We start from the raw sequence: 20,317 nt of genomic DNA, 5'->3' as shown, positions 1-20,317 counted from the left end.
GAGGAGGCCCTCCTCATGATGGCAATCCCTGCCCACCAGCTCCTGCTGTGCATGCCTCTTGCTAACCAGTCATGAAATTATTGCCTCTGGGCTAATTTGCATATTCCTCTATTATTATACAGGATAAAAGATAACATTAAGTTGAAGCCAATTAAAATTGATAAAATGCTTTATTTTCATCAAGCTAATTTTCTTTCAGTGTTAGTATTAGATTGGTTCTTGTATTTTTAAACCACAGATAACCATGTTTGGTTAAGCAGGCAACAAGACCTTGATTCAAGTCTTAGGCATTTCTGATTTCATTCATTGCCGGGAGCCAGTCCATCCTTGCTGCTTGACACAGTCGCTGCAGGGAAGAAACATCTGCACAGCTTATGTTTCAAGGGACCTGGCGTATATGACATATGTTCACTGCCCCTCTTAAGCGCTATGTGTTTTAACCAGGACCACCCCCCTTCTCCCCCAACCCCCCCCAAAGGTTGTTTCCCCAAGTTAGGGGTTAACAGGACGAAGGAAGAGAATAAATCAGTAAATCCCCCTAGTGTTACAGAAATACCATGTAGTACTTATGAAGAACTTAGACTAAGACTGTTGGCAATAACTTTGGGACTTGTTGGGCCCGCATCCCCAGGGGGCTGCCCACCATGGAAAGCACAAAAGCCTATACCCCTGGAGACCCACCGGCACAGGGCAGTCCCAGGGAAGGTGAGCAGCGAGGCTGGGAGGACTTAACCTTTACTGGGTAGGATAAACTCCTTCAGTCACTTCCTTGTAGCTTATCAGTAGAGCAATAGAATAGTGACCTTGGAATAGCCCTTGTAATGGAACACAGAGATTAACCTAGACAAGATTAAAATCAACAGAACTAGATAGAGACAGGATTATTTTGGAAATGAAACTAGGAACTGTGGAAGGTTTCCCGAACATACCATGATGTAATTATAGACGCATGCTTATGGGATCAAATAGTATAAACATAGATGTAATAGGACAATGAAGGGAGAACCCAACCACGCTGATCACCTGAACACTGCCTCCGTGTCCTTCCTTCTTCGCCAACGCCGTCCCCACCTTTGGGAACCCCTGGACCTGGTGGGGCTGGACCCCAACATTTCATAGGCTGATTTAATAAAAACTCAAATTTCTTAAGTAAATGTAAGCATTTACTTTCTGTATTTATAAGTTTCCATGTAGAATTGGACTGTGGGTTGAGCGTCGGTAATGGAGAGGTTTTCAACCTTAGATGCATATTAGAAGCACTTGGGGAGCTTTAAAAACATCCCTCTGCCCAGGGCACAGAGCAGATCCATTATGTTGGGAATTCTGGATGGAAGCACTGCCAGTGATTGCAGCCATGGCTGAATCCCATGGAGCCTGATCTCAGAGCTCCAGCAACCTGATTTAATGTCAAGGGTAAGAGTTTTCACATAAATAAGAAAACATCTTAACAGTTACCCAAATCAAACTTTATAATTTCCTTGTTGTACTTGGGATTGTAAGTACTTAGCCGTATCCACGCATTAAACTGCTGTGGAAGGATGTCTCCTAGCAGACAGTGTCTACAGATACTCAGATGTGGTTGCCTCAAGCTGGTGATAGGACACCTGGGCAGAAATCGGGAAAAGCTTCACCCAATGGGCATGAGGCGCTGGCCCTGGAAGGTGCCCAGGATCTGACAGGACCACAGGCCTCTCAGGCACCGGGGAAGCAGGAAGGCAGTACAGGGCAGACGGTACAGCTTGACTAACAGTGTGTTACTTAGAGAAATGCAGCAGAAAGTGGAGCCTTGAGGAGAAAATTGGGGATTTAATTGTAGAACGTCTTCAAGCATCACGCTGAGGAACTTGGACTTCTGCTGTAGGTGTCACTGAACACCTGTGAGCAGGAGAGGCAGGTGATGGGCTGGGAGTGGAGAAGCCCGGATGTATGTCAGGCTCTGAGATGTGAGGAGCAGGAGTCATGACTGTGAGAGTGGAAAGGTTAGAGAGGGTGGGACCCCATTAGAAACATACTCTGATTTGAAATCAAGCACACTGGAAATGAGCACATTGACACAAGCAAACTTCATCCACCCTGCATTGTATTTACCAGATTTGAAGACCACATTTCCCAGAAAATAAACCATGCATGGGGCTCCCATATCTTCCAGTTTAAGAAACTTGTAATTGAAATATCCTTCCATCTCTGTCATTTAAACAACCTTTTCCACAGTGAACTGGGTTCCCTATGTATTTCAGTAATTGAGAAAGTATTTGACAAGAGAACATAAATGATAGTTATACTTATATCCATCTCACATGTAAACATATCCAAATATGAAAATAATCTGAAATAGAAACCATCTTAAAAGTCAATTTGTCTCAGCAACTTTAGGTTTAACCCTTGAGCTTTACCACAAGCTAGTAAATTAAGAGAACGTAAGAGGAGAGGAGAGCAATGTTGCTTTTAATCCCCCCGTTTAACATCCATAAATAACAGCTCTAAATAAAAATAAATCAAATTGGGAATCTGATAAGACACCTACATAACATCTTACAACTGTTTATGCTATAAAGACACATGGAAGTTTTCATCGTAAAGATTACAGTGAATAGAATTGTCAAAATCTCCACAGTGAACTATTGTAAGTTTAGTCCTGGCTGCCACTCCATTGTAGGAATAGGGTTAACCTAGGGTAGGGGAGTCACTATAAAGATCCATGATTTTCTGCAGAAATTAAATCACAAACCCACACAGGAATTTTTCTTATGGTCATAAAAGCTAAAACAACTCTGCACAGATTAGGCTTGTTACAATAATATGAAAAGGAGGAGAAAATATTTTAGCAGGAAATGCAATTCTGACAGCACACTCACACAAGCACATTTTAAAACATGACAGCACGCAATACCGAGTGCAAGCAAGAACTGCACAAGTACATCAAGATGAGAAGCAGCAACAGGTGCAGGAAAGATGTTTATTTTTTCTCCCTGATGTGACGACATTTATACACAGATGTCAACCACTGCAACGCCAACAACTACAAGAACCAGAAAACAAATGACATGTAAGTCTAAAAAGTAATGACAAGTTTCAAAATCCAGGACAACAATCTAATGTTGTTACATTTCAGTGGACGGTAATCTTATTTTATTTAAGCCCATATTCATTCATATTCTATCTAGACTCTTCACTGTGTAAATGCATCTCCCTGGTATCACGTAGGGTCTGCAGTAAGGCAGGCAAGAGTCCTCGCTTAATTTAGAATACTACTCAAAGCATATTTGGGATATTAAGATTTGTTACTACATGGACATGTAGAATACAGTGAATATACTATACCAACACAGGGTGGAATCATATAAAAGGTCAGGTAATTCTAGACTGGTTTACTTAATGTCAAGCTATGAAAACTATAGAAACTAAAAAAGGTGTTAAAATGCACTTGTTCACATTAATATTTTGATTTAAGTGGCATCCAAGTTTGGGAAACTTACACACAGTCAGAACAATCACAGCAATGAGTCCTCCATCTGAAAAAAAAAAAAAAAAAGCCAGTTTGAAGGTAATTGAGCACACGTGGGTCTCCACATAGTTGATACATTTTAATTTTGATCTGATCATCTATAAACTACAGCAAAGAAAAGTTTATCATTCTAGTTTAGTGTGACTGCTAGTGCATCCAGCTCATTTTGATTCCAGAGCCTTCTCATACGATTCCAGGCTTAGGGTCCAATTTCTGAAACTCTTAAGAGGGACCTCACTTCTCATTGTTTTGTGCTGTACTAATTCCACCAGGTTATAAAAGTTAGTATTATAAGTTAGGAAAAATTATTACAAAAACTAGAATTTACTACATCAGAGGAAAATCATCTTAAGAATGTATTGACCCGTTCTAGTTGCCTTAGTTCAGTGTTCAGCCCATCATTCTTATGATTTTGTTAGAAATTTCATTTACATTGTTCCCCAAAAGTGAGTCTGTGGAATAATCCGTGATGAAGTTCTATTAAGTCATTACTTAAACCGACTTTGCAGGCTTCACCAACTACACATCATCTTAAAAATGTTTCCTCATTCACCTCCACCCCCAAGTTAAGACACAATCTTAATGAACAAGAACACTATAAGAATACAAATGAAGCACAGGGGCACATGGATAAATTATGCATGGAAACTTGAACATCCACTGTTGGCTATCCAGAGAGCAATAAGTAATACTACAAGAGCTTACGTCTTAGAAATGCTGTTCAGTATTACCTCTGCTTCTACACTGCCATTATTTTTCTTAAATTCTTCTAGGTCAAAGCATAGAACGTCTTGTTTACCTCTGGTCTTTTTATTTCATCTAAAAAATCAAGTGTTTAGTGAATTTAAATGGATTTGGATTTACTGGCATAAGGACCCTTTGACAACAGTGCTCATACGGAAAGCTTCAGGGGCACAAAGTGCATTGTATAAAAACACTAACCTTACAGAACCAGTCCAATGTAAAGAAAAGTAATACATATTTTTCTCACTTACTCAACAAAAATCCTAATATTTTATGTAACTGCCTCAACCATACTTTTATCCTTTCTTTTAACATATATTGTGTGAACTACATGAGCCTAAATAAAGTGTGATACACAGCCTGTTCTAGAAGAAAAGCAACCCAAATTACAGTTCGTTAAGGCATGTGTACACAAGGTATGAATAGAAAGAAAATTTATTTACAGATTGCCATTACAAAATAGCACTATCACATGGAAAACAAGTTAGGTTTTATACATTTCAACCTACAAATAGACACAGCGATTGAGAAAGTTCCCTCCCCTACTAGGAATTTGAACTAGAGGAACCTCTTAAAAACCGTATTATCTGCATGTGTCTACACATACTACTGCTTCTATTTGTCATGGTATCTGCACATAAAACTAAATACAAATGTCAATTATCTCATGACCCGTTGTTTCTTCTCTAACTGCAGATAATTGAAATATGATATTTCCATAGACAACACTATGGTCTCAGAATGGAGGGTTATTTATAACCAAAATAATACCTAATTCATCAGCTCTACTTCTTGGTTCATCAGTGTACCTTACTAAAAGAAAAAAAAAGAAATAAATTTTAAAAAGAAGTAAAAAATAGTAAAGCTTACAGACGCCTAAAATCATAGGTTTGGATAGTTTGTCTCTTCACAATATCTCTTATCATTTACTTTGCTTATATAATTAATGTTAATGTCTCCATTTAAAGTATTATAAAAAGTTACAGCCCTAGCTGGTTTGGCTCGGTGGATAGAGTGTCGGCCTCGAGACTGAAGAGTCGGGGTTTGATTCTGGCCAAGGGCACATGCCCAGGTTGCAGGCTCAATCCCCAGTACAGAGTATGCAGGAGGCAGCCGATCAATGCTTCTCTCTCATCAATGATGTTTCTAAATCTTTCTCCCTCTCCCTTCCTATCTGAAGTCAAAAAAAAATATATGTTTTTAAAAAGTATAAATTTATAGTCATCAGCATTCTTCTTCCTCTCCAGGAACATTTCCTGTGACAATATTCTGTGGTATTAATTGCAAATTTATCAGTAGTGTATCCTCAATATTAGCCTATGGATTCAAGGTGATTCTACCTACATTTAAACGATACCGGAGAGCTTAAAAAATGATTTAGAGGTTATTCGGTAATGCTGAGAAATTTCAATATACTGGGGCCCATTTAGGAAATACTCAGGTAACATCATGGTGAAAGACTGCAAGTTTTCTCCTTAAGATCAGGAACAAGAGAGGATGACCATTTTTGACATTTCTATTTAACATAATAGCAAAAGTTATAATCTGAGCAATTCGGCTAGAAAAGAAAGCATCCAACTTGGGAAGGAAGAGATAAAATCACCACTGTCCTAGACAACATGTTTATGTAAGCAGAAAACGGTAGCGATTGCATACATACACATGCACACACTCACCTGTTGGAGCTGATAAATAAATATGGCAAAGTTGCAGTCTATGAAATCAACAAGTAAACATCAGTTGCATTTGTATATACTAACAATGAGCAAACCAAACCGGAAATGAAGAAAACAATGCTATCTACAATAGCATCAAAAAAGAGTAAAATACTGCCCTGACCAGTGGGTCAGTTGGAATGTTGTGTCATACACCAAAAGGACAGGGCTCATTCCTGCTCAGGGCACATAATGTAGGTCTCGGGTTTGATCCCACAGGAGGTAGCTAATACACCTCTCTCTCTCTCTCTCTTTCTCTCTCTCTCTCTCTCTCTCTCTCTCCCTCCCTCCTAACTCCCTCCCTCCCTTCTTCCCTTCCTCCCTCTCTATCTCCAACCCCTTCCCATCTCTTTCAAATCAATAAGCATATCCTTGATTGAAGATAAAAAAGAAATGAAATACTTAAAAAGAATTAACCAAAGAGGTGAAAAACTCTTACACTGGAAACTACAAAACACTGCTCAAAGAAAAAGATGAAATAAATAAATGAAAAGACATCCTGTGTTCATGCATTGGAAGATACCATATGGTTAAGATGTTGATATTACACAAAGCAACCTACATATTACATGCAATCCCCATCACCATTTTGAATATGCTTTTTGTGGAAATAGAAAAATCCAACATATAATTCGGATGGAACCTCAAGGGACTAGGAGTAGCCAGGATAATCTTGAAATGAAAAGTTGAGAGAACTCCCACTTTCTGCGTTTAAAACTTACTCAAAAGCTACAATAATCAAAACACAGTGCTACAGGCATAAATACAAACAGACCAATGCATAGAATACAGAGCTCACAAATAAACCTGTGCATATATGGTCAAATGGCTGTATGGAAGTGTGCTACAAACACTTATGTGGGAAGGGAAATCTTTTCAACAAATGCTTCTTTGAAAACTGAATGTCTATATACAAAAGAATGAAGTTGGATCTTTATCTTACGTCATATACAAAAATGAACTCAAAGTGGATCAAAGAGCTAAAACATAAAACTCATTAAAAAAAACACACAGAAGACACGTTTCATGATGTTGGGTTGACTATGATTTTTTTGGGTGTGTCGCCAAGAGCAAAGACAAGAAGAACAACAAAAAATAGATAAATGATGGGCTTCAGCAAAATTAAAACCTTTTTTCAATAGTCATTATAAATAGAGTGAAAAGGCAACACATAGAATAGGACAAAACATCTACAAATAATACACTTGATAAGGGATTAATATCCAAAACACATAACGAACTCCTAAATTTAGTGACAGAAAAGAAACCCAAAATAAGTGTGCAAAGAACTTGCAGAAACATTTCCCCAGATGAGATACACAAAACACCAATAAGCACAGGAAAATATGATCACTAGTTATCAGAAAATGAAAATAAAGCCACAATGACATATTACTTTATACACATTAGGAAGCCTAGTATATAAAAAAACACACAACCATTGGTAAAGTGGTGGAGAAATTGGAATCTTCTTGGGTCACTGGCAGGAGTGTAAATGGTGCAGCTGCCATGGAAGACAGTGTGGCTGCTCCTCAAAAAGCAAACACATAACCCAACGGCTCTACTCCTGGGTATGTACACCCCAAATTGAAAACAGGCCTCAAACAGTTACTCAAATGTCAATTTTCAGAGAGCATATTAGAATGGCCAAAAGTTGGAAGCAAACCAAGTGTCTATCACCAGGTGAATGGATTTAAAAAAATAAAAGAGGTGGTAACAACAGACAATGGAATATGACTCAAGTATAAAAAAAGAAAAACAAATTTCTGATACCTGCTACAAGGTAGATGAACCTTGAAAACATTATGCTAAGTGAAATAAGCCAGAAGTGATCCCACTTCCATGAGGTACCTAAAATAGTCAAATACATAGAAAACGACTAGCCATTGCCCTGGTTGGGGAAAGAGAGACATGGAGAGTTGTTGTTTAATGGGTACAATGTTTCAGTTTTGGATATATAGAAGTTATGGTTGCACAACCATATGAATATACTTAATGCCACTGAAATGTACACTGAAAATGGTTAAAATGATAAAAATAAAATACAATAAAAATTCATGTACAAAAATTAGCATAGAGAGTATATTAAACATTTCTGAAAAGAAAGTGTTCTGCCAGATATTAAAACATATTATTTTTAGTTTGACAGAAAACTTCCACTACCTGGTGAAAATAAAAAGACTTAATAGTACAAGTCTAGTGCCGGGAGCCGGTCCATCCTTGCTGTTTCAAGGGACCTGGCATATATGGCATACGGTTCTTAATATGTTTGCTCACCTTCTTGGTGCTGTGTTTTAACCAAGGTCACCTCTCCGAGAAAGGTTGAATCCCCAGGTAGGGATTTTCCCCTGAAGTTAGGGAGGGAATAAAACACCTCAACTAAGTGCCAGGCGGGTAATTAATCCCTTTAACTACGAACAATCATGCTTAAACTACATAATCTTTTCTCCCTGGAATGGAGATAAGAAACGCCCTAACCTTTGTAATAGCGATTGATAGGATTGAATCAACTGGTATAAATACAGTTGTAACAAGACAGAAACACTCAGAACTTAGAACACAGAACTCAGGAGACAGAGCTTAGAACAGAATTCAGAAGACAGAAGCAAACAGAACTTAGAACAGAACTCAGAACTCAGAACTTAGAACACAGGGCTTGGAAGACAGGACCAAGAGAGACAGAGCCTAGGCACAGAACCTACACAGAAAGTTCTCTAGGGACAGAAGAACTTCGCTGGCGAGAGCATGCCGGAGGATCCTGGACAGGGACTGGCCTCGGAGCCTGGAGGCGGAGCCTGGCGAGAGAGCATGGCAGGGGATCCTGGACTGAACCTGACTGCGGAGATTGGCAGGAGAGCCTGACTAGAACCTGGTGACTGAACCTGGCTGGAGATCTCAGACAGAACCTGGCTGGAGATCCGAAGCAGAACCTCTCTGGAGATCGAGACCAGAACTTGGCTGGAGATCCTGGCTAGGCTGCTGATCAACTGAACGCTGTCTCCGTGTCATTCCTTCTTCGCCGACTCCGTCCACACCTTTGGGGACCCCTGGACCTGCTGGGGATGGACCCCGGCAGTCTAGGAAGCACAGAGAGTCCAAAACAAGAGGAACCCATAGAGGCCCACACCAAGATACATCATAATTGCAATGCCAAAGGTTAAAGACAAAGAAGGAATCTTAAAAGCAGCAAGAGAAAAGCAGTTAGTTACCTGCAAGGAAGCATGCATTTGACTGTCAGCTGATTTCACAACAGAAACTTGGCAGGCTGGAAGGCAGTGGTATGAAATATTCAAAGTGGTGAAAAGTAAGGTTCTACAATCAAGATTACTCTCTACCCAGCAAACTATCATTTAGAATTGAAGGTCAGAAAAAGTGCTGCCCAGAGAAAAAAAAGTAATAGAATTCATCACTACCAAAACAATATTACATGAAATGTTGAAGCATATTCTAGAAGAAGAATACTAACAAAAACAATAACAAATACAAATGTAATAAATACATATCTATCATCAATTGAAACTAAAAATCAAATTAAACGAACAAGAAAGCTAGTGAAAAAAATGAACTCATGAATAAAATAGCCCAGAGGTATCAAAACATGGAACAGACTCAGGAATCTCACAGGGAAGGGGGTAGGTGGGCAGGAAGAGATCAACCAAAGAATTTATATTCATACTTGGTGTCCCTCGGCATGGCCTGTAGGGATTGGACCCAAACCAATTCTCTGACTTCACCCTAGGGGTACTGGATTGCAAGAGGGTGGTTATCGTGTGATGCACCCCGGAATTGGGCTCCCTCCTCTATGGTTCCACATGCATCACCCGAGAACTGCAGCTGCCCAGTCACCACAGCTCCTCAGCTCTTGCATTGAGTGTCTGCCCCCTGGTGGTCAGTGCACATCATAGCTACCAGATGGAGTGTCTTCCCCCTGGTGGTCATTGGGCATCATAGCTACCGGCTGGTCGGCTGGTCACTTAGGCTTTTATATATATAGATATACATTACCTATGGACACAAAAAATAGAGTGGTGAAACCGGGGTGGAGTGAAAACTGGGTGGATGGGAACAATGGAGGCAAAAAAGGGGGATATCTGTAATACTCTCAACAATTAAGATTTAAAGAAAAATAAAAGAAAAAACTTTCTTTATGCAAGTATGTGTTTTTTGATGCTCTCAAGCCCAAAACAACAATTTAATTCATGCATATACATAGTAATTAATATGCATAAACAGCAATGCCAAGAACATGTGCGGTGAAGAGTAGGAAACTCTACAAGTAGAACTGTTTTTGATTATTTGACACATAAACAATTAGATTAGAAACTATTTAACAGGGGGGGGAAACACATTTGGATGTTTTTTTGTTTGTTTTTTAAGTGTTGGCCAAAGAATCTAAAAGTTGGTAAATCACCCTAGCTGGTTTGGGTCAGTGGATAGAGCATCGACCTGTGGACTGAAGTGTCCCAGGTTCCATTCCAGTCAAGGACACATGCTTGGGTTGTGGGCTCAACCCCCAGTAAAGGGTGTGAATTAGGCAGTCAATCAATGATCCTATCTCATCATTGATGTTTCTATCTCTCTCTCCCCTCCCCCTTCCTCTCTGAAATCAATAAAAATGTATTTAAAAAAACAAAAATAAAATAAAAGTTCATAAATCTTTCCAAACTATTTACAAATAAGAGGGAAATAAATGGAAATGTTATTACCTTTACAATCAGGAGGATCACTAGTCCATTCGTCCGGCCCAATACAAACTAGCGTGTTCTCTCCAACAAGTGTATAAATATCTGTTTCAGTCGAAGGATTACAAGTATAAATAACTGTTTCATTATATTCAAATCTTTCCTTGTGGCTATTGGTGAAGTCTCCATTTGGTATATTTATAGGTGGGTCACAATAAATCTCTTTAAAAGAGAAAAAAGAGGACAGGAAATGCAAAAAAGAAAGATTCAGATAGCATTAGTAAGGTCCTATGAACTGTAGTCAATTAGTTCATTATCATGTGATATCTACACTCTATTTATAAATCCAATATTCATTTGAAACTTAGTTTCTATGAAAAAACGTATTATCCCAATTGAAATCAAAAATAGAAAAATAAAATTTTAGGATAAAACCCATTGTCTTAAATACGCATAGAAGATACCTGTGTGAAAGACTTGTGATATCTGTAAGGCCATGCTGTTTTTTCTAATCGTGAGACGCTGGCAATTTAATGAGAAAATAAACTTACGACTTAGGAAAACTCAGTGCTAGTTGAGAAATGCTACATCCATTCCTGAATCTCAGGTAGGCCATGATTTTGTCTTTTCTCACTGTCATGCTTAGAGCGGACAGTGACATTTTCCAATGGCCTGAGACTGTCTGATAAGCTGCAGAATGAATGTGGAGCTCTTCCTTTAAGCCAGACACTGAAGAGATTAGAAAAACGTAAAGCAATGACACCCTTCCCACTGTTTTGGAAATGTTTGATCTTAGGACAAAAATATGCTGCATTTGTTAACATGTATTGAGATTACTGTTCTTAAAAATGAATTAGAAAATAATTATTAAAAAACTCTGCTTTAATCCCAAGGTAAAGAAGATTAGTAGCAATAACCCACCTGCAGAAAAGCTCTGTGGTGTCTTTGTTAATTGTAAAGCATACAGGGGTCCCAGGCCAAAAAGATTGAGAACTGCTGCTCTAAATTCTAAAGACAGAATGTACTTACCTTCACATTTTGGTGGAGCACCACTCCAATGCACAGAATATCCAGACGCTACACATTTTCGAATTTTTGATCCAATTAAGTAATAACTGAATGAGAAAAGATATGATGATTGTTTTCCTTACCACTTAACAGGAACACATAATAATGACAAAGTTTTTATATGGTTGTTTTTCTGCACTACACTAGCTTAAGGGAGAAGTTTCTGAAGTGACAGGTATTGAATGTGTTCACTGAATCTGCAATTTAATGAAATGGAGAGATTCTTCACATTGGCCTAGGCAGCGGTTCTCAACATGTGGGACGCGAACAATGAAAATACATCCTGCATATCAGATATTTACATTACAATTCATAACAGTAGGTAAATTACAGTTATGAAGTAGCAATGAAAATAATTTTATGTTTGGAGGCCACCACAACATGAGGAATTGTATTAAAGGGTCGTGGCATTAGGAAGGTTGAGAACCACTGGTAGAGCAAAGTGTCTAAATGAACCTGTCATGCCCTAGATGGTTTGACTCAGTGGATAGAGCGTCGGCCTGTGGACTAAAGGGTTGTGGGTTCCATTCCAGTTAAGGGCATATGCCCAGGTTGCAGGCACGATCCTGGGGGCGTGCTGGAGGCAGCCATCAGTGATTCTTTATTATCATTGATGTTTCTATCTCTGTCTCCCTCTCTCATCCTCTCTGAAAACAATAAAAATATTCTTAAAAATAATAACAAATAAACAAACAAACCTGTCTTGCCTGACAGTCTGGGGATTGCTACCTCTGGCAGGCACAGCACAGTCACATCTATGTCCTTGCTCATGCCATTCTGCTCTGTCAGGGCAACTACTGAGCAGAGAGATCTGGCCCAAGAGCTGACCTGACTGCATCTGAGTTCCAGCTCCAATACGAATTTGCTTGTTGAGCTAGGAAGAGACTCTTAATGTTTCTCTTTCTTAAATTCCTCCTCTGTGGAAAAGCATATAGGTTGTGGGGTTGCTTTAAGTAGTAAGTGAATTGGCATCTAGAACAGAGTGAGTGCTAGGAAGTTTTTGATGTTATGAATACTCTTCAGATTAGAGTATCTTCCTAGATAGAGCTCAGGGAGACCTCTCTACGATGAAATCTCTGATGACTGTAATTCAAAGAACTCTCTCCTCCTTCTGGACTCTCCTTAAAATGATCATGAACAAATCTATTTCTGCGGTTCTTGTATATCTCTCTCTCTCTCTTTCTCTCTCTCTCTCTCTCTCTCTCTCTCTCTCTATATATATATATATATATATATATATATATATACACACACACACACACACACACACATATATATATATATATATATATATATATGTATATAAATTCTCAATGAAGCTAAAACTTCTTTTAGAATAACCTATGTCAGCCATTTTCAAATTGTTTCATTTCATGGCACACATAACATAATTACTAAAATTCTGAGGCCCACCTAAATATATATAGTGTTGTCCGTCGGGCCAAAAAATGGTATAATTTTGATTTATTCACATGGGATGGCTATTATTGTATTGGCAGTAGCTATTTTTTCATTTGAAAATCTCAGAGAAAAGAGGTCAGTGTCTCAAGTAAATAGTCAGGTAGTGTAAGTTTTAAAAATTCTTGTGGAACACCAGTTGAAAATCTCTGGTCTATGTCCTAACCTTTTGGTACTCCACAAGGTGCCTAGCAGGCTTTCTCTCTCTCTCGAACTATTGATTGAATATTCTCACTTGATCAAGTTAAAATATAGTCAGTAAAACTGCCTGTTCATGCCTCCAGCTGACTTTTCCTCCAAGGCTAATTCACTGACTTATATTATAATTTATTAGGAGAGAATTCTGGGATGATGGCAGGGTAGGAAGCACCAAAAAATATGTCTTCTCCAATAGACAACAATTTCACTGCTAGGGTTTGCCTGATGTCACTGTTTTGAACTCTGATATCTGTTGAAGGTTTGAACTTTCCAGGAAATCCTTGGAAAGGTACAATGCAGGAATATTGGTCAATTTCAGCTGTTAGCACAGTGGCAGGTACCCATCCCACTCCCACAGCAGGCAGCTGTGCGTGTGTCCTTCAGGCAGCTTATAGGCAGCCTGAGGGACCAGGGTGTGCAGAAAAGCCATGTCCTTGGGGATCTGTGCTCTCATAATCCACTGCTGTTGTTGATCATAGAGAGGCAGACAGAGGCTGGCAGCCATGTTGTCACGCCTCCCCTAAAGTTGCAAGACCCATCCTTCCAGGGGATTCACAGACCCAGAGATCATCGCTCCAGCCTTCATTTTTCACTTTTCCCCTTTCAGGAGACTGACAATAAAACTGTGAATTTATATAACAACTGCATATATGGGAATTGAAAGGTGAATCAAGATAAGGGCTCTACTTTAGCAGGGGCTAATAAAAGAACGCTCATTCTGCTAGCCTAAGCCTTACACAAACATGCTCCCCTTAAGTGGTTATTTTACAGAAACTAGAGGTCTGGTGCTTGAAATCATGCACAGGGTGAAGGGTGTCCCTCAGCCCGGCCTGTACCCTCTCCAATCCAGGACCCCTTGGACATCCTGATCGCAATACGGGCCTGCTGGCTCCTAATGCGCTCACCTCCCTGCCTGCCTGATCACCCCTAACCACCTTTGCCTCTCAGCCTGATACCCCAACTTTCCTCCCCTGCCAGCTCGGTCGCCCCTAACTGCCCACCCCTTCCTGCCCGACACCCCCAACTGCCCTCTCCTCATGGCCTAATCTCCACTTACTGCTCTCCCCTGCCGCCCGGTCTCCCTTAACTTCCCTCCCCTATTGGCCCAGTCGCCCGTAGCTGCCCTCTCCTGTTGGCCTGGTCACCCCTAACTTCCCTCCCCTGCCATCCCTGTTGCCCCTAACTGCCCTCCCCTGCTGGCCCTGTCGCCCCAAACTGCCTTTGCTTGCTGACCTCTGACTCAGCCCCTTCCACAGAGGCTTTGTCTGAAAGGACACCTGGAAGATGTCTGGTCTAATCAGCATATTGCCCTTTTATTACTATAGATTTTTCAAGGCCATAACCCCTACACAGAACCGTGAGAAAGGACACCTGGTGCCAGCAGATGGACAAAGGGCAAGGTCCTAAATACACGGGGGTACAGCCCTGATATCTGGGTCAAACTGAGCCTCATCTGCAGCTCTCCCTGAGCACACAAAACCCCTGCTTCCTCCCCAATTCACCGCTGACTTTCTCGAGTCAGACCACCTGCACCCAGGTGCCTGGAATAAATATTGTTTTGATTACACTGAGCCCCGAGTCCGTTCTGTGTGACCCGGCCCAACCCTGAACCTTTCAGGGACAAGTAGAGGGAATGCGCATGCCCAGAAGAAGGCTCAGTTTACATGTCAGGCTGATCCTCAGCACAGAGACACACTTAAACAATCAAAAAACAAAACAATAACATAACACAATAAACCCTAGGAAATGGTGAGAATTTGATATTTAGAGTTACCTCATTACTAGAGTATATTTGGCCAGTTCAACAAAAAATTATAAGGCCTATAAAGTAATAGGAAAGTATGGCCCATTCAATGGAAAACATAAACCAATGAAAACTATTCCTGAAAAAGCCCTGAGGGGACACGTACTAAAGACTTGGAAATAGTCAGTGAAGCTGCATGTACATCTTTCACAGGCCCTCTTGGGACAGATCTGCAGTTTCCAGTTCCATAGTCCTATTTCGCTTCATGAGGCAGCTGATGGCATTGCAGAGATGCGGGTATTTGTGAGTAGCCTGATGGGCAAGACCATCCCTCTCCAGGTTGAGCCCAGTGATACCACTGAGAATGTCAAAGCCAAAATCCAAGAAAAGGAGTCTAAATAGTCAGCAGAGATCTCAACAGGAACTCGGGGGCCAGGAAGCATTGAATAACAGACACAAATAAAAAGCTCAGCCAAAAATCCTCTCTACAGTAGAACTGTGCTGCAGAATTGAGGGAAATATTAAGACTTTCCCAGAAATTAAAGTTAAGAGAATTTGTTACCACTATAATTCACCTACAAAAAAAAGCTCAAGGCTCTCCTAAAGTTCACTAGAGAGAATAATATTACCGACAGCCTTCCCTAGTGCTGGGGAATGTTGCCCATTAGCCAAGTTGGTATAGGGAGAGATTCTTACACTAAGCACACCAACAACTATAAATATGAAGGAACAGGGCACAAGTTTGCCAAAAGGTATCAAGATAATTGGATAGAAAATAAAGCCCTACCCTCCCTAACTATATAAGAACTGAGGGCCTGAGCAAGAAAGAGGGGGTGGTGATGTTTGAGCTGGGAGTTCCTGGCAAGGGAGGGCAGTTGCGGGGAGAACAGGCCAACAGGGGAGGGCAGTTGGGGGTGACCAGGCCGGCAGGAAAGAGCAGTTGGGGGTGTCTGGGCCGGCAGGGGAGGGCAGTTGGGGGCGATCGGGCCAGCAGGGGAGCAGTTAGGGGGCAATCAGGCTGGCAGGAGAGCAGTTAGGTGGCAATCAGGTTGGCAGGCCGAAGTGGTTAGGGGTAATCAGACAGGCAGGCAGGCAGGCAGGTGTGCAGTTAAGAGTCAGCAGTCCTGGTGTGAGTGGGATGTGCGGTTGCCAGTTTAGGCCCGATACTTTATTATATAGAAGTAGTGGGCCGGTGCACATGCACCAGGCCTCTAGTCCTATATAATAAAATATACAAGTTGTCCTCTCAACTGGGAGTTCGACCAACAGTTCGACTGCTTGCTATGAGGTGTCGGTGACTCCACGTTGCTACGGGGGCAGTGGAGGCACTGCCAGCTGAATGTACCCCAAGGAGAGCAGGACCACAGTGGCATAATGGAGCAGGCGAGTGGGTGGTGCCAGGGCAAGGTGAGTGTGAGTGAGGCCCAATTGCCCCACCAATTGCCCTGCAGATGGCAACCAGCAATGGCAGTCGGGGGTGGGGCTGACGCCTGGCTCCCGGGCACTGATGGAGCCAGGTTGGGGCCCAATGACTCAGGTGGAGGGGGGCACACAGGACATGGGGGCCCAGGTGTTGCTCCGGGCCCAGAAGTCAGCTGAGACCTACCTTCTAAGCCAGGCGTTCACGCTTCCATTGCTGGCCAGGCATAGGGACTGCACCCGTGCATTAATTTCTGCACCGGGCCTCTAATAATAATGATAAACATTAATGCACCAAATAACACACCTTCATAATACATGAAGCAAAAGGTGACACAACTGTAGAGAGAAATACACATTTCTAAGCAACAGGCATTTCTCCAGTAATAGTTGGAGGCTTCAATATCCCACTCACAATAATGGATAGTACAACAGACTGAAGATAAGTAAGGAAATATAGGACTTCAACAACACAATCAACTAGATCTCACAGACATAGAGCACCATAGAACAGAATATACATTCTCTTCAAATGCACATGGGACATCTTCCACGATAGACCATATGATGAGCCACAAATTAATATTAGCCAATCAATAGGTATAATAAGATAGATATGAAACAAAGTATCTTCTCTGACCACAATGGGATAAAGTTGTGAAACAAAACCCTTCACGGCCCGATTTTCTCAAGGAATGGGTTTACTGACTAGCCATATGGCCACCAGCAAAAAGAACCAGGTCTGGGGCATACAGTCTAAACCAGCAGCAGCAGGGAGATGAAGGCAAGCATTTCCACCATCCTGGTTTAATAGGGTTCTTTTACAGCTTTGAGTAGAAAGATGTAAGTTATTTTGAAGGAATTCACATTGTCTATAGATAAGGGGGCAGAAGAAGGGAAAGTAGGGCTAGTTCTGGGATAGGTGCATAGATGGAAGGAAGAAGTGTTTGCTGCTTTTGGACAGTTTGCTGGACAGTCTGAAACGTTCATGTGGAAACAGGATCCGGTGAAATGTGGTGGTCAGCTGGCCCTTATTGAAGAACAGCTACACTACTAGCTCTTATATTAACACGAATCTAAAGTACCTCCGGAAGTTCATTAAAAGTTTCAACACACATTTCATTAGTTTCTGCCTTTGGCTTTGATTAACTGATGAACTCCCTGTCTCACTTTCCCACCCTCCTTCCTATTGTAATTTAATTTAGGACCATGTCACCATCATTACTACATTTTTAACGACTATGATAGGCTAATTGTTACTTATCATATGATACAATTTTGCTTTCCTTCAAGTTAAATGTCTTTCTATTCATTGCACACCTTTTCAGTCTCCATAAAAAACCGAAGGGTTGATTGGCTGTAAGTACAACTTTGTCCATAGAAAGCAAGATGAAATCAACAGTATGGAAAAGGTTAAGAAGAGAACCAAACCAAAAATGGAACCAGCAATGTTTACCTTATTCTTCCAAGGAGCAACTTACTTACCCCTCATCACAAGTAAACTGAACTTCTGAGTCAAACGAGGAAGTTCCATTAATGTAGAATACATTGCCATGTGAAGGGTCTGTTAGCTTTGAACATGACATTACTAAAAAAAAATTTCAAATATGTTGTTTTATACCAATGTCATAATAGATTTGAATAAAAATAAAAACTCTACACTGTGCTTTTAAACTGATGGAAATACTTTCTTATTTATTGTTATTGCATTTCTTGGGGTGACATTGGTTAATAAGCTTATGTAGGTTTCAAGTGTACACACCTATGACACATGATCTGTACATTTTATTTGGGTGTGTGCCCACCACCCAAAGTCAAGTCATCTTCCACATATACTTGGTCCCCTTTACTCATTACTACCCCTGCCACCACCCATCCTTCCCTTTGGTAAGCACCAAACTGTTGTCTGTGTGTATGAGTTCAAGTTTTACGTACATTTGGTCCTTAACTTATTTTCACTGACTTATTTCACTTTCCATAATATTCTCAAGCTCCATCCATGTGGTCACTAATGGCCAAACTTAACCCATTGTACGCCATAAGCGTCTGTAGACGCAAGTTGCGGACCTTCCCCCCTTGCCACATGTGTCTATAAAGAAAAAAAAATGATTTTCCTATGTGGTAGCCCTGACCAACTTTAAAATCATTTTTCTTGAGTATTTTCAGCTGAAAATATTCAAGAACACCCGAATTGTGAGTAATATATTTATTTTTATAATACTCAATGCAAATTGATTTTTTAAATTAAATTCAAAATAGCGTGCTTTGTGGGGATGGTTTTCATGTTGGACGCTTGGTAGTTAACTCGTTAAGATTCACATTTACCCAGAGAATGAATGGCCAAATTAAAAATTTCCTGGAGAACTTCAAAGCCTGAAAAAATATCTTGCTACCTAAAATCTATATCCATCTTGAGAAAACCATCATGGTAATAGTAGAATATGCAATCTAAAATGTATGAAAACCTTTAGAACAATAAAAATGAAAATTTTGTGTACTTACATGTACAACCCTCCTGTAGAGGAGGATCATATTTGCCATCAGACTGACAATAAGTAATGATGTTTTGCATGAAAACAATAGGCTTGTATCCTTGGAGACACACATATTCTACTGGGAAACCAGCAATGACAGGGCCTCCAAAATCTAACTTGGTTTTCATAGTTTGGAATTTCGGTGGCTCAGGACAGAAATTTAGGCCTGAGAAAATAAGAAAATGAAAGTAAGTATTTTCTTTTCCACCAGCCACAGATTATGGCCTGGCAGCAGGCAGGTTGTACAGGATAATTGGAAGGCCCTTGGTGAGATTTTAAGTGACTGTGACAGGCTTTTACCAGATGATGAGCTGTGCTTGCTTTAAATAATATTTTATAAGCTTTGATTTATTTGGGATTAACCTGAATATTCTTTCAACAGTAAATTGAAGAGAGAGCACCAATGTTTTTGGTTTAGAAATTTATTTATAGATATGTGGCCTTCCCATTTTTTCTGAGTTTATTCCACACTCACCTCCCCCCTGAGAAGACTTCTATAGTATAGAGCCCTCCATCAGACTACTCGTCCACAGTTTGAAGCGCAAGAAGAGCACCAAACCAAAAATGGAACTAGCAACATTCCCCTCATTCCTCTAAGGAGCACCTTAGCCCTCATTACAAACATGGTGAGAATGTGAACCCATCGGTAGTTCCACTAAAGTGGACTACTTTGCCATTAAGGGCTTCTGCTGGCTGTAGACATGGCTTTTCTACAAGATGATGGTGACTTGTCACTTCAGGCTCAGTCTCCTCTCAGGAGGCAATTTCGTAGAGGTCAGGGATCATAAGCTTTCATTTCCTACTACACTCTGTGCCCACTGCGTGCTCAAGACATGCTATGGTAAGTGCTGACTCTTAAATAAGCACCATGGGTTTCATAGGTCAAAATCAAGGTGGGATAAACTGTTTTAAAATGTAAGACTTCACGTCATATGTTCCATATCAGTGAACTGAGCATTTTATAAGTGAATAGGTGTCAATTAAATGTCAACATTTATAACTTTAACATTGCTTTCAATGTAATTTATTCTTTTTTCACTGATGAATGGATCATGCTTGGCCACAAAAGTTCTCTTAGGTAGCTGTTTACGCTGTGTTACTATATTGCTATGCTGTTAGAATTTTTCATTTCTGGATTTTTTGGTAGTTTTTTTCTTCCTAGAATAGTATCATTTCTACTTTAGCCATTCCCCCTTCCTTTTAATTATCCGTGGGCTTGAAAATCTCACAGATCTGAAAGAATTAGTATG

The 20,317-nt window shown here is 40.4% G+C and overlaps 1 protein-coding gene across 1 annotated transcript in view; it reads right to left on the bottom strand.

Annotated features, from left to right (window-relative positions):
- Window positions 1–1,627: 1,627 nt before the first annotated feature.
- The window catches only part of LOC132221095 (membrane cofactor protein-like), a 50,394-nt gene continuing 31,704 nt past the window's right edge, over window positions 1,628–20,317 (bottom strand). The window contains exons 7-10 of the mRNA XM_059675020.1: window positions 10,671–10,868; window positions 5,607–5,723; window positions 3,477–3,512; window positions 1,628–1,785 (exon numbers count right to left, since the gene is read on the bottom strand). Of these exons, the coding sequence (XP_059531003.1) occupies window positions 1,628–1,785; window positions 3,477–3,512; window positions 5,607–5,723; window positions 10,671–10,868 (509 nt within the window). The remainder of the gene's footprint in view (window positions 1,786–3,476; window positions 3,513–5,606; window positions 5,724–10,670; window positions 10,869–20,317) is intronic.

Source organism: Myotis daubentonii, chromosome 18 (genome assembly GCF_963259705.1).
Source record: "Myotis daubentonii chromosome 18, mMyoDau2.1, whole genome shotgun sequence".
NCBI classification, from domain to species: Eukaryota; Metazoa; Chordata; class Mammalia; order Chiroptera; family Vespertilionidae; genus Myotis; species Myotis daubentonii.
Note: the sequence above shows the minus strand (reverse complement) of the source record. Positions and strands in the feature narration are given on the sequence as shown.